We start from the raw sequence: 20307 nt of genomic DNA on the forward strand, positions 1-20307 counted from the left end.
CCTGCCTCTGCTTCCCGAGTGCTGGGATTAAAGGCGTGCGCCACCACCACCTTGCTCAGATAACTTTTCAAAGTGCAATCAGATGTTTTGAGTGCCTTTCCAAAGTAACTCAGATTTGGGGGGGGTTCATATGTTTCACACGATTTTGTTGCTCATTAATTAATATATCCATTAACTTATAGGAATAAAAGACCCTAATGTTTAAACCACTCTATTTCTGGTAACATAGGACAATATTGGCTAGAAATAGAATTTTTAGATAATTCTAAAATTGCATTGATTAATACTATCCCTGGCCATTATCATAAAAGATCCAAATATGACTAAATAGAATTTTTTTTTTTTTTTGGTTTTTCGAGACAGGGTTTCTCTGTGGTTTTGGAGCCTGTTCTGGAACTAGCTCTGTAGACCAGGCTGGTCTGGAACTCACAGAGATCCACCTGCCTCTGCCTCCCGAGTGCTGGGATTAAAGGCGTGCGCCACCATCGCCCGGCTACTAAATAGAATTATTAAAATACATAGCATAGGACCTGAAAGAATAATCTAAATTTAGCTAGAGTGAGGTCTTTCTGAGTTCTATACCCATTAAATATCCCACAACTCAAATCTGATGGAAATAATATGGACTTGGCCCAATAGAGAAGTATGAAAATTAAGTACATACAAAAAGATACCCGCCGGGCGTTGGTGGCGCATGCCTTTAATCCCAGCACTCGGGAGGCAGAGGCAGGCGGATCTCTGTGAGTTCGAGGCCAGCCTGGTCTACAAAGGGAGTTCCAGGACAGGCTCCAAAGCTACAGAGAAACCCTGTCTCGAAAAAAAACCAAAAAAAAAATAATAATAAAAAAAAAGATACCCTACAAAAAAGAATTAAAGAACACTTGTAGAATGTTTGGATTTGTCTTTGTTCACTGTGTCTTATTAGTTTACTTACCCTTAGTTTTAGCCTTTCATAGCTCTTGTTAAAAGTACAACAACAACAAACCAAAAAACGCATTTAAGCCGGGCGATGGTGGCGCACGCCTTTAATCCCAGCACTCGGGAGGCAGAGGCAGGAGGATCTCTGTGAGTTCAAGACCAGCCTGATCTACAGAGCTAGTTCCAGGAGAGGCTCCAAAGCCACAGAGAAACCCTGTCTCAAAAAAACCAAAACACAAAAACAAAAACAAACCAAAAATGCATTTAAGTAGGTTGAAGCTCATTTGACTTAAAGAATCTCAATTTCAAGTTGAAATAGACTAAAACCTCAGTAACTGTCATTGCTGATCACCCCAGAAACAATCACAATGGCAGGCAGGGAGGCATGGGCAGAGAACACTGGGCTCAGAGGTGGTAGAGACCTGTGGTGTGTGGGGACCCTAATTCAGGTTACTCACCACACCCCACTGCAGCTTTACCCTGCTTTCCAATATGTGATCTTCCTAATGCTATGACCCTTTAATACAGCTGTTCATGTTGTGGTGACCCCCAACCAAAAAAGTATTTTGTTGCTACTTTATAACTATAGTTTGGTACTGTTATGAATTGTTATATAAATACCTGATATACAGGATATCTGGTATTCGACTCCCAAAGGGATTAGAGCCCACAGGTTGAGAATTCCTGTTCTAAATGCACACAACATACACTTATATGACAATGTAGTTGGAAGCAAGGTATCAAAATGTCTATTTAAATTATAAAAACTCTCTTATGCATAATTATTATTTTTTGCTTTATAAAAAAGTGGTGTTTACAATTGGGTACACATGTTATATAAAACAGAATGACAATATAGGTATGTATAAAGGAAGCAGGTTTTTTAATAAAGTAGACCAAACTAACAAATGAGTTTGTGGTGGTTTAAATGAGAATGGCTCTCATAGGTTCATATATTAAAATGTTTGGTCCTTAGTTAGTGGAACTGTTTGGGAAGGATTGGGAAGTATGGCCTTGTTGGAGGAAGTGTGTCACTGGGGAGTGGGCTTTGAAGTTTCAAACCCAAGACACGCCCAGAGTCTCTCTCTTCCTGCAGTCTGTATACCCAGAGGTAGAACTCTTAGCTACTTCTCCAGCAACATGTCTGCTTGCCTGCTGCTGTGCTCCCTGCCATTATGACAATGGACTAAATCTCTGTGTTGTTAGAGGCTGCTTGTTTGTTCCTTGCTGCTCAGCCCTGAAATAACCACACAGAAACTGTATTAATTAAATCACTGCTTGGCCTATTAGCTCTAGCTTCTTATTGACTAACTCTTACATCTTAATTTAACCCATTTCTATTAATCTCTGTATTGCCACAAGGCTGTGGCTTACCAGCAAGGTTCCATCCAGCATCACTCTCTGGTGGGGGGCTACATGGCTTCTTCCAATTTTGCCTTCTTTCTCCCAGCATTCAGTTTAGTTTTCCCCACCTAACTCTAATCTGCCTGTACAGGCCAATGCAGATTCTTTATTCATTGACCAATAAAAGCAACACATAGACAGAAGGACTTCCCACACAACCTCTGAAACTGTAAGCAAGCACCAATTAAATGTTTTCTTTTATAAGAATTTCCATGGTGGCGGGCAATGGTGGTGCATTGGTGCATGCCTTTAATCCCAGCACTCGGGAGGCAAAAGCAGGCAAATCTCTGTGAGTCTGAGGCCCGCCTGGTCTACAGAGTGAGTTCCAGGAGTGCCAAGGCTACAATGAAAAACCCTGTCTCAAAAAAAAAGTTTCCATGGCCATGGCACATCAGATTGCATATCAGGTATTTATTTATTTATTTATTTATTTATTTATTTCTTTATTTCTTTCTTTATTTATTTATTTATTTTGGTTTTTTGAGACAGGGTTTCTCTGTGGTTTTGGAGCCTGTCCTGGAACTAGCTCTTGTAGACCAGGCTGGTCTCGAACTCACAGAGATCTGCCTGCCTCTGCCTCCCAAGTGCTGGGATTAAAGGCGTGCACCACCACCGCCCAGCTACATATCAGGTATTTATATAACAATTCATAACAGTACCAAACTATAGTTATGAAGTAGCAACAAAATATTTTTTTGGTTGGGGGTCACCACAACATGAGCAGCTGTATTAAAGGGTCACAACATTAGGAAGATCACGTATTGGAAAGCAGGGTAAAGCTACAGTGGGGTGTGGTGTGTAACCTGAATTAGGGTCCCCACACACACCACAGGTCTCTACCACCTCTGAGCCCAGTGTTCCTCCTTGTGTGCCTATACCTCCCTGCCTGCCATTGTGATTGTTTCTGGGGTAATCAGCAATGACAGTTACTGAGGTTTTAGTCTATTTCAATTTGGAATTGTGTTGTTTGCATTCAGCTCAGTGGCTGTACCTTAAGCAACTGCTGTCCCAACTGGCAATTGCAACTCTGCAGCTATCAGCAGCAGTTCAGCTGTGCAGGCCGCAGTCAGGCAGGAATTCTGTTCCCTCAGGACCGGCTCTATCATGACTGCTAAAGGAAACTGTGTGTGTGTGTGTGTGTGTGTGTGTGTGGCAGGGGTGGTTCAAGACAGGGTTTCTCTGTAGCTTTGAAACCTGTCCTGGAACTGACTCTGTAGAACAGACTGGCCTCGAACTCACAGAGATCCATCTGCCTCTGCCTCCCGTGTGCTGGGATTAAAGGTGTGCGTTAAAGGAAAGTGTATCTAAATCTCTATCCTTCTGTAGAACTCAGGATTCAAAGGTTGAGGTGAAATCCTGCTAGCTCTGGCTGAATAGCAAGTAGTTAACCTCTCCTTGCTCGTGTCTGGGGGGAGGAGGGGAAAGAGCTGTCCTTCTGCTCAGTCCACACTAAAGAACCCTTGCTACACATGGCTTTTTTCTACCACTTCCTGTCAGCTAGTTGCTGACTCAGCTTCCTGACCCCAGATTAATTTTACCTAATTAAACAAATATAAGACTTTAAGACAATTCTGAATCCTCTCAGCCTCCGTGCCATAGTGTTTCCCCTCCTCCCCTGGGAACCAAGGACCTAACAGCTACACATGCACGTACTCAGTTCCTGAACAATTACCCATATACGTATGTTTTGATTCGGTCCCCTGGGAAACAGGGTCAAAATGACCTCTTACCTCATCTGATCTGGCAACATCTCTCCAGCCAATTATTGGTAATATCCCTTTTGAATAAGCCAATCATAATAGTCAAAGAACAACCCCTCTTGTTTCTGTGGTCTTCTCCTTTAAAAGTAGCCTGTGCCAACTATTCGAGGTCTCTTGGCTTCCCGAATGCTGAGGGACCCTGTCATGACAGAATTAATAAAAATCCTCATGCTTTTGCAGCAGTTGTGGTGTGTGAGGTGGTCTCTGGGGACGACTCCTCCTCGGTGTTTGGACGCTAGAGTCCAACAGTAACATGTCTTTGCATTGTTAACAAAAGCAGCAGGAGCAAATGTAACACACCTTTACACAGTTAAAATAATATTCCACAACAGAACTGAGATTCTTTAAGCAATCAAACACTAACTGAGACGAGGTTTCTGTGACAGACCAGACCGTGTTGTTTTGAGGACTGTGGAAGGACTTTGGAACTTTGGGCTAGAAAAGTCATTGCGTGTTGAGAGCTCAGTGGGCTGTTCTACAGGAGCTTGGCAGACGATGGAAGCCTGGTCTCATATGTCTTATATTTGTGATTGCCTTAGTCAGGGTTCTATTGCTGTAAAGAGACACCATGATCATGACAACTCTTTTTTGTTTATTTTTTGTTTGTTTTTTTTTAAATCTAACTCTATGTGCATTGATGTGAAGGTATCAGATCGCCTGGAACTGAAGTAAGCCACCATGTGGGTGCTGGGAATTGAACCTGGATCCTTTGGAAGAGCCGCCAATGTTCTTAACCACTTAGCCATCTCTCCAGCCTTGATTATGATAACTCTTATAAGGAAAGCACTTCATTGAGGCTGGCTTACAGGCTCAGAGGGTTGGCCCATTGTCATCATGGAGGGGAAGCATGGTGCCATGCAGGCGGACATACTGGAATAGTTGAGAGGTCTATGTCTGGATCTACTGTCAACAGAGGGAGTAGCGCTGGGCCTGGTTTGAGCATCTGAAACCTCAAAGCCCACCCCCAGTAACACACTTCCTCCAACAAGGCCACACCTCCTAACAGGGCCACTACCTATAATCTAATGGCCGTTATTTTCATTCAAACCACCACAGTGACATTCATTAATCTGATCTCTTGGGAATGAGTAAAAAAATGGAAAGGTTATGGCTTAACAGTGATGTGTTTGTGTGTCAAGTTGATAAGAGATCAAGTGTTCTAGCTAGTTTCATGTTAACTTGACAGAAGCTAGAGTTATCTGAATAGAGGAGCCTCAACTAAGACAACGCCTTCCCAAGATTTGGCTAGGACATTTTTAATTAGTGATTTATTGGGAGTGGACTCAGTCCATTGTGGACGGTACCATCCTTGAGATGATGGTCCTGGATTATATAAGAAGGCAGGCTGACCAAGCCATGATGAACATGCAAGTAAGCAGCACCCCTCAATGGCCTTTGCATCAGCTCCTGCCTCCAGGTTCCTGTCCTGTGTGAGTTCCTATTCTGACTTCCTTCTCTGATGGGCTGCAGTGTGGAAGTATAAGCCAAATAAAATCTTTCCTCCTCAATTTGCTTTTGGTCACAATGTTTCATCACAGCAAGAGGAAACCTGCGGCGTGCAACTCTGCCAGCAGAGAAGACGACCACAACAGGATTCTTCTTGGAACGTACTTTATTGGAGCGCAGAAGACTGAAGATAAGATGGAGGCGAAAAGACCCCGAGCCCCACTGCGCGGGGGGGGGGGGGGGGGGGGAATATATAGGCGCCTGGTCTGCCTATGATGTGTCATTGCTTGATTGGCTTGGCCCACACTGATGCAATTGCGTGAGCAAGACGTGTGAGCAATTGATAGGTGGATTCAAACCACTCTTGGGCCGGTAGCGAGCGTGCGCAGAAGTTGTTTACTACTAGGAACACTAGCAAATGGCGGCAACAGGCTTAATGCCAGACCCTGAGAACATGACAGCTGACAGCGCCGAGGTGCGCAGAGCGCCTGGCGCGCAGAGTACCGTGACGCGCTACATCGGAACATGACAGCTGACAGCGCTGTGGTGCGCAGAACGCCTTGGCGCGCTACAGAAACCCTAACTAATATCCCCTCTGAAGCTGTAAGCAAGCCCCCTTCTCTAAGTTGCCTTGGTGTTGGTGTCTCTTCACAGCAAGAGAACAGTAACTAAGATAGCGCTCAATACCAACATCTTTTGCGGCATAGAGTAACCAGAATAACATTCAGGACTTACTGGTAAATAAAAGGGCACTAAGAGGGCTTTGTAGTGATCTCTATGTATGTAAAACTTAGTATTTTCATTTTAAATGCACTTCAGAGCAGACACAGACCTTCAGGTCTATCAACCTAAATGAAAACAACATTCTGGTCTCAACAGACTAATTTCTGGTAGAACAAAACTTGGGAATTGGTCAGAAACTGCATTTGGGTGACCAGGAGAGTTAGACGAAATTCAAGACAGTAGAGTCACAGAGACCAGAGAAAGGACTACAGAACGCAGAAATAAGGCTAGGTTTTTTTTTTTTTTTTTTTTTTTTTTTTTCTGTGAAGCCTGTTGATGAGTGAACCGTACCAGAAAAATTCCCTGAGGGTCTCTGAGCCCATGGGGTCCCACTGCTGATCTCAGACTGAAGGAAAATTTTAGCTACAGCAAGCTAGACATGTACTATGATTACAGGGGTGTGAAGCCAAGATTTCCACAATCCCCCTTCACTGCCATTGCCAAGAGGATCAAGCCAAGTGGACGCAGAATAAGGAGAAAAGCTTAGAAGAGGCTCAACACATGCTGCCTGAACCTACCAATAGAGGACAGCACCACAGCCCATAGACACAGCTCTGGAGAAGGGGTAGGGGACTTACACTGGAGAAAGCTACAACACTCGCCATCCTCTGCCCCCTCCTATTATTACATAAAGCCAGGGACTCCTGAAACCCTAGGAAATGTGTGTGGTCATGATGTAACATCAGGATTTGAGCAACACACCCCAAACTGCATGGCCTGTGGAAGGGCCAGCGTTTGCAACCAGAACCCTGAAGAAAGGCACAGAGGTGTGCCAGCATCTGAGACTCCACCCCTAAGCACAGACTGGATCAGCATCTATAATTGAGGTATTCAGTCAGACTGGGATAGAACAAGAGTCAAATGGAGGAACTCCCAGGGCCAAGACAGGCTTCTTGTAACTGGGGAAAGAACACCGAGAAATGAAACTGAGTCTGGTTATCAGTCAGGACAGTTCTCATAGCTTATATTAACACCCAGATCTCTCTCCTCCCTGCATCTATTCTTCTCCTATTTAATACTGAATGTCAATTTAGCATGCCAACTTGCTTCTCTTCTGTTATTGCCCCGAGTCACTTTTTCCTCCTCCTTACTCTTTCCTTTTTTATTTTCTTCTCCCAAAGCAGATTGAACTGATTTGCAGGGTCTCTATTGCCCAGTCTCCTGAGAGAGGAAACTGTTCTGTCTTGTGTGAGTGTATATATCTTTACCTGTCTTTTCAGTCTACCTTCAGCCAAAATTCCCTTCCCCAATCCTTACGTTCCTGCATCTACCCAATACTAATCTTAGTCTTAGCCACCGCCTTCTTCTTCCTCCTCCTCCTTTTTGAGGTAGGGTTTTTCTGTGTATCTCTGTTCTAGAACTCACTTTGTAGATCAGGCTGGCCTCAAACTCAGAGATTCACTTGCCTCTGCCTCCCTGAGTGCTGGATTAAAGGCGTGCGGCACCACTGCCCAGCTAGCCTTTTTCTTCTCTTTTCCATTCATATCTACATAACTGTGGTGGTTTGAATGAAAATGGCCCCATAGGCTCATAGGAGCAGCACTATTAGGAGGTGCGGTCTTGTTAGAGTAGGTGTAGCCTTGTAGGAAGTGCTTCACAAGGGAGCAGACTTTGAATTCTCTAATGCTCAAGTCAGGTCTAGTGTAACGTCTAGTGTGACATTCACTTCCTCTGGCCTATGGGTCCAGATGTAGAACTCTCTGCTCTCTCTCCAGCCCCAATTAAGTGTTTCCCTTTATATGTGTTGCCTTGGGCCAGGTGTGGTGGCACACACCTTTAATTCCAGCATTCCAGAAGCAGGCAGATCTCTGTGAGCTCAAGACTAGCCTTGCGGCGCGCAACTCTGCCAGCAGAGAAGACGACCACAACAGGATTCTTCTTGGAACGTACTTTATTGGAGCGCAGAAGACTGAAGATGGAGGCGAAAAGACCCCGAGCCCGACCGCGCGGGGAATATATACAGTGCCTGGTCTGCCTATGATGTGTCATTGCTTGATTGGCTCGGCCCACACTGATGCGATCGCGTGAGCAAGACGCGTGAGCAATTGATAGGTGGATTCAAACCACTCTTGGGCCGGTAGCGAGCATGCGCAGAAGTTGTTTACTACTAGGGACACCAGCAAAGGGCGGCAACGGGCTTAGTGCCAGACCCTGAGAACATGACAGCTGACAGCGCCGTGGTGCGCAGAGCGCCTGGTGTGCAGAGCGCGCTACATAGCCTGGTCTACAGAATGAGTTCTAGGACAGCCAGAGCTATTACACAGAGAAATCCTGTCTTGATGGCATCTCTTTACAGCAATATAAACCCTAACTAAGACACTAACTTACTAGTATATGCAGTACTAACTACCGCGCAATGTCTGTAGTCTGTTTCTTTCCTTTGTTCTTATTCTTTCTGAGACTAAGTCTGTAGCTCTCTGGCTGTACTGGAATATACTATATGGATCAGGCTGGCATCTAATTCAGAGATCTACCTGTCTCTGCCTTCCAAGTACTAGAATTATGCCAACATGCCTGGCTACAATAAAAGATTTTAAATAACACTTTGGAAGACACATTAAATGAAACATTTAATGACAGAAGTAAGCATTTTATTGAGATCATCAAAATCTTAATAAAACAATATACTTTACTGTAAAATAGAAAATAGGACAACTTCCTTAATCTCCAAGAAACAGCTCAGAGCACAAATTTATAGAAATTCCTTTTGTGTCTAGCACAGAAGCATATCACACTCCTATGACTTATAGATAACTGCCAATCTGTCCTAGCTTATAATCCTAATAACAATCTCCTGTGAAATACAGACTGGAGCTCCCTTTCTATTCAGCAAGCACCCACCCTGTCATAGCTCCACTTCTAAAAGCATACACCAGGGAAAAAAATAAAAATAAATAAATAAAAGCAGACACTGGAGTTTGGCTGTGAGAGGAGAAACAGAAGAAAGAGGAGTAAGAATGGCCTGGCAGCTCATAACTCAGCTGCATGCTGAGTGAGCTCCTTAACTCTGTTCATGCAATGATTAATGGCATTAATGAGTAAAGGGATCCAGCTGTCTTCTGGCTGGGGGGTCACATGACTGGCGCTGGGAATAAAACAGAAAAAATGTTAACATAGTATGAAGGGCAAAGCCATGCCCAAGAGGCGCAAACCACAGTAAGAAGGTATTCCTCATCACAGATGGCTTCTCTCTCTCTCTCTCTCATACACATACACACACATACACACACACACACACACACACACAGCTGGGCTGACAAGTTTACTCTCAAGCGGCGTAGGGAGAAGCCTTCAGACTTACTTCGTAATTTCAAGTGCTTTTATTAAAACAGACACCAGTTTTGCAGACTAGAAAAAAAAGAGAGAGAGAGAGATGTCACTAACCCTGAGCTCTGGCACCAAAAGAAAGGAGAATCTGAAGATTCACCAGTTTCTCTGTGGTTTTTGGAGAAGATTCACATAATGATAAGAGAATCATTTAAAAGAAGCCTTAAAGGGGCAGGAGAAGTGGCTTGGTGCTGTGCACTCATGAAGACCTGAGTTTGAACTCCCAGAACCAAAGATAGAAAGAAAAGGAAGGAAAGAAGAAAGAAAGGGAGGGAGGGAGGGAGGGAGGGAGGGAGGGAGGGAGGGAGGGAGGGAGGGAGGGAGGGAGGAACCTTGAAGATAAAATATTCAAAAACAAAAATGCTGATTAGGGCCAATGAGATGGATCAGTGCGTAAGCACACTTGCTGCCATTTGACAACCCAAATATGATTGCTGGGAAAGACTCTCACAGTCATCCACTGGTCTCCACACACACGACTGTGACATGCGTGTGCACACAATAAATAAATAAATAAACGAATAAATAAATAAATAAATGAATGAATTAGGTTAGACTAGTACCATTATGGATCCTTTTCTACTTAATAAAATCTTATTTTTAATTAATTAATTTTTGTTTGTTTGGTTTTTGAGACAAGGTTTCTCTATGTAGTCCTGGAACTCACTCTGTAGACCAGGTTGGTCTTGAACTCACAGAGAGCCGCCTGCCTCTACCTTCTGCACCACTGCACCTGGCTCATTTTTTAGTATTTTTTAATTTGCAAAAAAAGGATCATCTCAACCTCTTAGGAGAATAGTGAGTTTTAAGGCAGCCTGGATTACACATAGAAAGACTGTTCCAAAAGAGAGAGAGAGAGAGAGAAAAAAGACTTTTAACAGAGTTTGTGACAGTTCTGGCTGATGCAGAACTAGCAGATGTTCCTGTTTAGAATTTAAGAAGCCCAAGACAGTAAAACTGGAGCTCAAGACCTGGGGCTGTAGCTCAGCAGCAGAGCCCTTGCCTAGTATAGCCTACTTTGAATCCCTAGCACCACAACCACAATAAAAGGATTAAAAATTTTAATTTTTTGTTTTTTGTTTTAGTTTTTCAAGAATAGTCCTGGCTCTCCTGGAACTCACTTTGTAGACCAGTCTGGCATTGAACTCGCTGAGATCCACCTGTCTCTGCCTCCCAAATGCTGGGATTAAAGGCATGCACCACCAGCAAAATAAATAAATAAATAAATAAAAATAAAAAAAGATGACTATTATAACTCAAAATCAGCAAAAATATATATAAGAATTGGGAAACTATCATATCTGTATACAAGTTTGGCAAAGATATAAATGCTCTATAGCTTATAGGGAATACCAGAGACTAAAAAAATTCTTCCAATTCAAAGCTAGTACTTACATTGATCCGCACAGTGAGGTGACACACAGGTGGATATATGCTCAGAACCAAACAATCCACACTAAAAGCAGAAGGAAAATATAATCATTAACCAAAAAGGGGGTTCAGATCTCAGTGTGGTTGTTTTCAGTACACAACCACCCAGTTACTTATTTGGGTAAGCAGGTTTGCAATGAGAAGCAGTTCAGCCCACGTTTACTGAAACAAACACATCCTATTTAGGCCGCTGGGGGCTCACAGGATGAGGAATGATCAGCTGAGTCAACTAAGTGATGCTGGCAGAGTTCATCAATGGAAGCTGAGCACGTTAGATAAAGGTACCCTTCTAAAGAGGCCACTACTTTAACCATGTGACCACATTTAGTACCACAAGAAGAAAAACCAATATAATTTGCTCCCTGACAGCAGATAGTGGGAAGTACAAAACACTCTATTTTTGACCCAAAGTTTAACTTTATTACTACTATGAGAAAATAAGCTTATTAATCCAAATTTATTTGTGTATTTACAATATGTAATTCTGAAATGCCAATGTCAAGTCAGATTAGATGGAACAGAACCTATTCTAGCTTGCAAGAAACTAAACTAAAGCCGGGCGGTGGTGGCGCACACCTTTAATCCCAGTACGTGGGAGGCAGAGGCAGGCAGATCTCTGTGAGTTCGAGACCAGCCTGGTCTACAAGAGCTAGTTCCAGGACAGGCTCCAAAACCACAGAGAAACCCTGTCTCAAAAAACAAAAACAAAAACAAAAACAAAAAAAAAAAGAAACTAAACAGATGCCAAGTGCAGTACGAGACAAATAGAGAAATCTAAGTATTAGGTATTATTATTACATCAAATCTTAAATATCTTGAATGTAACTCTAAAATATATGTTCTTAGGTTGCTGATAAAATATTTAGGGGTGAAAGTTATTTATGTCCTAAATGATTTAGGAAAAACATATCGTACCTATTTATCGAGAAATTAAACACATAGGAAAAACAGATGACTAGGATAATTCGGAAAAAGGATACAGTGCTAGTTACTGAAGTACTTTTTCAATTTCTTTTAGGCTTGAAAATTTTCAAAATATAAAGAGCTGAAGAAAGCCTGGAGCAGCAGCAGCTCGGACCACAGTGGGCCTGTTTTCAAGCACGACGCAGGCTTACCTGGGGCTGATCTCATTACAAATATCAACGATGTCATCCAGCTGGGCCACCTGATCCTTCTTCCCATTCTCAGCCACTAAGATCCGGATTTTCTTGAGGGAAGCTCTGGATGCTTTCACCAATGCAAGGCATGGGGCTATGAGCTCCTGATCTTCCTCTGACCAGTAGGAGTCCCGGTTGCTTGGAAGCCCCACTACACCATCCTCACCACTGTGGCTGTCAGAGTTGTCCTCAGAATCATTCAGGAGGCCACAGTAGGGGTCACATTCTTCTACAGCCTAAGACACATCATCATTATGCAAATGCGAACACACTGCCACCACCAGTCACCTGCTTTGCTATCAGCTACAAAACTGAATGAACTTGTAAAGCACACTCTCCTTCTCCTTGTCCAGCGAGGAACAGAGGGATGGTACTAAGATAAGACACAAGCCAGAAGCCGGGGGGGGGGGGGGGGGGGGGGGGGGGGGGGATGGATGGAGGAAGACAGGAGCGAGACTGTGGGGAGCTGCCTGTCTTCACCATCAGTTCTCATCTACTGGTCACGAAGTTGCTCTCCAGTGACCAGGAAAGAGAGGAGTGTGCCCTCACCTGCTCCATTTCTTCATGTGCATCTTTCACAAAATCCACACTCTCTGTCAGCATCAGCAGGGCTGCGGCTTTGTTATCTAGGGGTGAAGAGCAGAAGCACTAGAATCAGAGGAGAAACCCAGCCTTTCTTTTAAGGGCAACAAACATACTTTAGAGTCAAACTTTTCTTACTACACCCTCTGCCTGGACAGAGGGTTAATAAGGCTTTTTAATTTCACCACCAGAAGAAATAAAACTGTCTCATGGTGTTGGTTATCAAACCACTCTGAGCTTGATAACCACTCTTAGTCTGCCTGACTCTGCTTTTTAACTCTTCTTGTGTGCTCCCCGATGCTGCTCCTGGGGCAGTAGAAGGAGAGCAGACTATGTGTGTTCAACAGGAGACAAAGCCACACAAGGAGGAGGACTCTGAACGTAAGGGGTAGTGCTCAGAGGTAGAGCACTTAGCTGGCATGCCCTGGGCCCAATCCCCAGCATTGCCAAAACCAAACCAAAGCAAAAACCAGTACTAGGAATGGCAAAAGGTACTAAAGTCAATTAATATCTATGATAATAAACTACATATTATTTCACTTAAATCTTCATAGAAATTAAATTACTTATGTAAGGCAAAGCTGGAAGCTGGACACGAGAGGCCTCTCTACTTTGGCCAGCAGCTAATAGCTCACTTCTACCCACCTTTTGGAATCTCAGGCACCTGTTGGCATGCTACCGAGACACTATTGCAGGAAATAAGGTCACTGTTCTTGGTGCTGAAAAGAGGAAGTAATAAGGACATCAATAACCAAGTTTCCTATCTCCTAAAACACTCCTTCCTGTTTATATACTGTCCTGCATGAGGGACAATACATGACTTTGTCATTGGGGTCAATTTTTCCTCCCCAAGTCAAGAAAGTCCATTAGCTGTCATCCCACACTGGCACGGCTACCTTGGAGATGGAGAGACAAGCACTTCCAGGAGCTGAGCCATGCCATCCACAATGTCCAGAGTAGCACTCCGCACCAGCTTTCTCAGGGTGATTCCTGTGGCAAAACCCAAACAGTAAGTGCCTGGTCGTTTCATAAGTCACCACCTGCTTTCTGGATTCCTAGCATTACAGAGCTATGAGGTAACAGACATCTACATGCTTCATATCACACACCAGAACAAGACTCAAGTTTTACTTGAATTCTTACGTCATTTTATTGCCCCTTTTGCCATTCCTTAGAGCCATTCTCCAACAGTTTTGGAGTCTTCCCATGTGTATTCTTTCATTAAGGACACTGGCCCTTTGATAATTGTGGATAAAACACTGGAAGTTTAAAACATTTGTAAGTAACCCCGATGAACTATGACATATTTTCAGCACAGCTTCAATGAAGGTATAAACCTGCAGGTCAGGCTGGTGGGCATGTGACTTGTGAAGGTCTGCAAACGGTATGGTGTAAGGCTAGGTGGGGGAGGGGAGGGATGGTCTAGGCAAGGGTACAGAGCTGAGATTCAGCAAGCATATATAACTGTCAGAATGGACTGGAAAGAAAGTGAATTAGGGGCTGAGAAGGCAGCCTATTTGATAAAGTGAGACTTGAGTTTAATTCCCAGAACCTTCATGAGTGTTCCTATAATGCCAGTGCTGACAAAGCAGGGACAGGAGGCTCTTTGGAAAATCAGAGCGCTCCAATGAAGACTCTCTCAAAAGCACAAGGTGCTGGCCTCTGCGTGTACTCATACACACATGCATGTGCAACCTATGAATGCACAGACACACAGACACAAATAATGAATGCTTTTTATAAGGGGTCAGTTGAGGGCTGAAGACATGGTTCAGCATTTAAGAAAGAGCACTGGCTGCTCTCCTGGAGGACCAGGTTCAATTTCCAAAACCACATGGTAGCTCACACTGTCTGTAACTTCAGTTCCAGGGGATCCAACGCCCTCTTCTGACCTCGGTAGGGATCAGACATGAAGTGCTGCACAGACATACATGCAGGCAAAACTCCCACACCCATCAAATAAATACTTTTTAAAATAACTGGTTGAGGGGGCTCAGTAGGTAAAAGAACTTACTGCACAAGCCTGATGATCTGAGTTTAATCCCAGGAACTCACAATAGAATTAGACAGCACATCCCATGTGTTTCTACACACACACACACACACACACACACACACACACACACACATGCACACGCATACTTTCTAAAGAATCAGGCAAGGCAGTAACAATGGAAAATTACATGTGTATAGCATCTGTACTGTAGCACATGGAGTGCTACAGAAGTCACTCACACCATAAAATTACCTTTGACTATTTTACGGGGGAAAGCCACATGCTCAAAATTGAAGAAAAATAGGCATAAATATATAATAATATTACCTTAAAGATAAACATGTATAATAACGCTTACATGTTGATAAATACAGTTTACATATTAATATGCAACACCAGGATATAGTCTACTACCTTAAAGGCCTAGCCTATAAATGCAACACTACTGTGCACACAGTGACTTACCCTGATCCTTAGGAAGTGAATAATATACTGCAATAATTTCCTCAATGGCAACATGGATTTGCTCACAGATCCTCTGGGTTTCCTAGGAGGTGATGGACGAATTCAGAATGAATAGAGCAAATGCTCAATACCAATGCTGCCAGCCCATTCACTGAGGAAGAAATCAAACATCTATAAAGTATGATCAAACATCTTCTGAAAGCCTGTTGTGAGTCAGCACCCATTTAACAGCTCACAACCATCTTTAACTCCAGTTCCAGGGGATCCAGTGCCTTGTTTTGCCCTCCACTGGCACCAAGCATACAATTCATGTACACATACATACAGGCAAAATACTCCTAGACATGAAATAAAAATAAAAACTTAAATAAGACAACCTACTCTGGAGTTCATGTAGCTCTAGGAAAACGTGGCACGGGACATTCTTGATGAAAACTAATAACTAGCTTTACTCTTAGTCACATAATAAAGGATTATTTAAAATGCATTCATTCTTTGTTCCTATAATTTCACCTCTGGGGTTTTCTTCTTTGTGTACATGTGTACACAAAGGTTACATCTGACAACTTTACAGAGCCATTTACAATAGGAGCAAGTGGGGAGCAGTTTAAAAGTCGCCCCCCAAGTACTGTTTACCTTATGGCTATACTCACTCTACTTCATATCAAGCAGTACAAAACCGGGCAATATTTTATGTACCACTAAGAATCAACTTCTAAGTTACATTAATTTCTGGAAGGTCTAGAACAATGTTTATAGTATCTAATCATTGCACTGTGTGAAAAGAAACACACACACACACACAGATGTATCTATGCACAAAAGTATAATACAGAAAGAAATGGGAATGAGACAGAAGGACGGACTGAGGTGGGAAGATATGTATTTCAGTGCACTTTGGTTATCTTTTGAACTTTATAATAACCACATATTAGTAATTAAATAAAATAAATAGGTAAACGAACGATTTAATACCAAAGGGTTTTATGTAACAGGTATTGTTTGGATACTTTGTAGATTTTTTTGTCTTATTTTTTGTTTGTTTGTTTGTTTTGCTTTTCCGAGATAGGGTTCCTCTGTAGCTTTGGCGCCTGTCCTGGAACTAGCTCTTGTAGACCAGGCTGGCCTCGAACTCCCAGAGATCCGCCTGCCTCTGCCCCCCCCCCCCCGAGTGCTGGGATTAAAGGCATGCGCCACCACCGCCCAGCTGCTTCATAGACTTTTAACTCCACCTCCTTCATTTATTAATCTTGACCCGAGTCTCTAAACTTGCTTGCTCATCTGTCAGTTGGGGACTGTGTATGAGAAATAGCTACAAATCAAAAAAGGGCTTTTAAAATTACGAGGAACTAACCTGACTGAGTTTCAGGCTGAATTTAGATCTTTCTACCCTACTACGCACTTGGCTATCTGATCCTCACAATAATCCCGTGTGGCAAGAACTATAATCTCATTTGATAAATAGAGAAAATAAATGTGAGTTGAGTGTAGAAGGAGAGAGGAAAACTAGAAGCGGCACAAAAATTCCAGGAAATAAAGCTCACCCGTGGAGATGGCAGTGGAAGTCGGGAAAACAGTATGGTCAGAATCTTGGCTTCCTCTGACAGGTTCACTGCTGCCTCATCTGGGGGTGGCAGAGGCGGCGGATGCCAAAGTTAGTGTTAAAAGGTTAAAGCTGCAACTGCTACACGGACTTTTTAAGACTTTTTTTAACGCGTCCCTTCTCCACCCTTATCATCATAAACAGGTCCAAAACAACTCCAGAAATCGTTTTATATTTCAGCCTCAAGTGCTGAGGATGAGTAGCAGAAGGGATGAGGAGCGGGAGGATTGCCATCTCCTCCGGCGACAGGAGAGGGGAAAGGGGATGCAGGGAGAGATAAGGAAAGAGTCTGCAGCGGCAGAGACACTCACTAAATCTTCTCCAAAACATCTCTCGATTAAATTCCTCGGTTGTCTCCTGGGCTTCGCCGACTTGAGGGTGTAGCGTGGGAGGCCGGACCACCCGGAAAGCAAAACACAGATGAGCGGAGCCCTGACTTGACACCCGACCGCCCTCAGGAGCCCCGGGCCTCAGATTCCCACAACTCACCCCGCACTTGAGGCAGAAGAGACCGCAGCTCCGCTGCTAAGTGCCGGAGCTGCTCCAGAGGCGGAGCAAGGAAAGGGACTGTGGCTGCCGAGCTCGCCATCACAGCCTGTCACAGGTACTAGCCAGGACGCTTAAGTCATTGAGCCCCCCGCCCCGTCGCTGTACTTCCGATGCCGAAAACACCTCTCGCTTCCGGCAACCCATATCGCGCCCCGCCCCTTCCTCCCCAGTGACGCCACCCCGCCTTCCCGGACAAGCGAGCCACCAGTTTACGCCTCCGCCCACCAAGAGACCCGCCTACCCCTGCCCGACCTAGCGATCAGGCCGCGTCTCCTCTCCCTCCTGGAGACCCGCTCACAGCTCCGCAGCCCGCCTCCCTCTCCCTCCTGGAGACCCGCCCACAGCTCCAGCCCTCCTCCCTCTCCCTCCTGGAGACCCGCCCACAGCTCCGCAGCCCTCCTCCCTCTCCCTCCTGGAGACCCGCCCACAGCTCCGCAGCCCGCCTCCCTCTCCCTCCTGGAGACCCGCCCACAGCTCCGCAGCCCGCCTCCCTCTCCCTCCTGGAGACCCGCCCACAGCTCCGCAGCCCGCCTCCCTCTCCCTCCTGGAGACCCGCCCACAGCTCCGCAGCCCGCCTCCCTCTCTCTCCTGGAGACCCGCCCACAGCTCCGCAGCCCGCCTCCCTCTCCCTCCTGGAGACCCGCCCACAGCTCCGCAGCCCTCCTCCCTCTCCCTTCTGGAGACCCGCCCACAGCTCCAGCCCTCCTCCCTCTCCCTCCTGGAGACCCGCCCACAGCTCCGCAGCCCGCCTCCCTCTCCCTCCTGGAGACCCGCCCACAGCTCCAGCCCTCCTCCCTCTCCCTTCTAGAGACCCGCCCACAGCTCCAGCCCTCCTCCCTCTCCCTCCTGGAGACCCGCCCACAGCTCCTCAGCCCGCCTCCCTCTCTCTCCTGGAGACCGAGCCACGCCTCCTTCGCCTGGCTTCTGCTGGCCAGCGGACTTCCAGACTTGAATTCCGAGGCAGGTGCCCGGCCCCTGACCCCCTCCATCGCCCCACCTCCTAAAGTCCCAGTCTTGCGTCTTCTGACCTACTAGATACCTGTTCTTCTTTTTTTTTTTCATGTGTCTTGAGTTTTTTGCCTGCAAAGTATGTCTATGGCAGCCCCGTGGTGACTCTCTAAGCCCCAGACACCAGGCCTCTGGTTCTCAATGAACGTACGTTTGTGACATTTCTTTTAAATTTTTTTTTAAATGTGCATTGGTGTTTTGTCTGCGAGTGTGTCTGTGTGAAGGTGTCAGATCCCCTGGAACTAGAGTTACAGATAGTTGTGAGCTGCCATTTGGGTGCTAGGAATTGAACCTGGGGCCTCTGGAAGAGCAGTCAATTCTCTTAATCACTGAGCTATTTTTCTTTCTTTTAATATTTATCCTTTTGGCTCGGTGGTGGTGGTGCATGCCTTTAATCCCAGCCCTCGGGAGGCAGAGGCAGGCAGATCTCTGTGTTTGAGGCCAGCCTGGTCTACAAGAGCTAGATCCAGGACAGGCTCCAAAGTCACAGAGAAACCCTGTATCGAAAAAAATTATCTTTTATTATTTTTAAATTATGTGTATATCTGTGCACAAATGAATCCAGGTACTTATAGAGGCTCTGACCTGGAATTAAAGTTATAGGGAATTATGAGTCACTTGACATAGTTTCTGGGAATCGAACTCAGGTCCTCTAAAGGTGAAGTACATGCTCTTAACCATTGAGCTATTTTTTTTCAACCAGACATTTGTGATATTTATCATTCATTCATTTATTCGATTAGTTGAAAACGGCCCCGACTAAGGAAGCAGAAAGTCCATAATCCATGGGAAAACAGGCTGGGAAGTAATTCAAGAGTAGTCAAGGTCCAGCCCAAGTCTCCACAGGTTCGCTAGGCGTAAAATGGCATTCTGGACAGCTGCTGAATTCCAGGCTTGGGCTGGATGCTTTTCACAGGATGACCCTAACAAGCACAGTAGTGCTGAGGTACTCGAGTAACAGAGACCCCCCACACACACACTCTGGGAATCTCCTTGATCAGGGCTCTTTGCCTCCCGAGGAAGAAAGAATCAACTGTTAGGTGTTTCTGCAGTCCACACTGCACGGATCAGTAGTGAACGCCTCCGCCATGCAGATGTTAAGGACTGACAGCTTCCTGACGCTCACCCGCTGACACCAGCTTTCCGTCTGCCACTGGGGCAGAGATCTGGGCTACCAGTGGGAAGACTGGACTTCTGCCAGGCTGCCAGCTGTAAGCCATGGACGTTAGGAGCTCAAATGGCTTTTTAACTGCACCATGAATGTTCCAAGTCCGGTGGAGTTCAATGTCCACACATAACGAATGAGTACGGGTGTCAGCAATGTCAGCCAGGTCCGCAGAGGGGAGAGGAAAAAGGCTAGAGAGCCGTAAGTCACATGAAGGAAGTAGCAAGAATAAACCTGCCACGTGTACAGGAGAAGCATAAGCAGGTAAATGGATATAATCTTCCAACGTTTCCCTTGGTGGAGATGAGACCTGAAGCTGTAACCAAAGCACCGCTGCAGCAAGCTCCAACATATGTAAGCCATCAAGGGGATGTTAAAAAATACCAGCTAGAGAAAAAGAGACAGAACATTAGCTTACCACCACGCCCTACGAGGGGTCTAGTCTCAGTATAGTAGCTTCTACTAATAGATCTTTAGTTAGGTGTCCAACTGCCTTTTCTTGGAGGATAGGGTGATGGGGATGGAACTCGGGAACTTGCAAACACTAGGCAAGCACTCTACTCCTGAGCTATGTCACAGCTCTTATATGTCTGATTTTTAATGCATTGATCGTATCTGCTTGTAAGAGAACAGCTGACCTTTAGCTAACTGTGTATTTGCCAGTCATCTTGTTTAATTAAAGGGAAGTATCACTTATGTTGACGCTCCTATTG

General features: G+C 45.0%; 2 protein-coding genes across 4 annotated transcripts in view; both read right to left on the minus strand.

Moving 5' to 3' along the window:
• Nucleotides 1–8443: 8443 nt before the first annotated feature.
• Nucleotides 8444–17556, minus strand: Ccndbp1 (cyclin D1 binding protein 1). The gene is made up of 11 exons (XM_057780838.1): nucleotides 17362–17556; nucleotides 17184–17243; nucleotides 16814–16893; nucleotides 15270–15351; nucleotides 13705–13798; nucleotides 13454–13527; nucleotides 12776–12852; nucleotides 12185–12462; nucleotides 11034–11094; nucleotides 9613–9659; nucleotides 8444–9396 (listed from the first exon to the last, which is right to left on the minus strand). Exons 1-11 carry the CDS (start codon nucleotides 17459–17461, stop codon nucleotides 9282–9284), a joined length of 1068 nt encoding a protein of 355 aa, XP_057636821.1. The 5' UTR covers nucleotides 17462–17556; the 3' UTR covers nucleotides 8444–9281.
• Nucleotides 17557–19172: 1616 nt separating this feature from the next.
• Tmem62 (transmembrane protein 62) overlaps nucleotides 19173–20307 on the minus strand; it is a 31303-nt gene continuing 30168 nt past the window's right edge. For all 3 annotated transcript variants that reach the window (XM_057780758.1, XM_057780756.1, XM_057780759.1), the window contains one exon: nucleotides 19173–19981. In XM_057780758.1, the coding sequence (XP_057636741.1) occupies nucleotides 19655–19981 (327 nt within the window). In that variant the 3' untranslated portion in view covers nucleotides 19173–19654. The remainder of the gene's footprint in view (nucleotides 19982–20307) is intronic.

This window comes from Chionomys nivalis, chromosome 9, assembly GCF_950005125.1.
Source record: "Chionomys nivalis chromosome 9, mChiNiv1.1, whole genome shotgun sequence".
NCBI lineage: Eukaryota > Metazoa > Chordata > Mammalia > Rodentia > Cricetidae > Chionomys > Chionomys nivalis.

What these genes read in the sequence shown, in the direction of transcription:
- Ccndbp1 (XM_057780838.1), bottom strand. Translation starts at nt 17,461, where the DNA reads ATGGCGAGCTCGGCAGCCACAGTCCCTTTCCTTGCTCCGCCTCTGGAG. An exon ending in CACATGAAGAAATGGAGCAG is followed by an intron (nt 12,463 to 12,775) that starts GTGAGGGCACAC and finishes GATGTGTCTTAG; the next exon opens with GCTGTAGAAGAATGTGACCC. An exon ending in ACCTCACTGTGCGGATCAAT is followed by an intron (nt 9,660 to 11,033) that starts GTAAGTACTAGC and finishes TTTTTTTTCTAG; the next exon opens with TCTGCAAAACTGGTGTCTGT.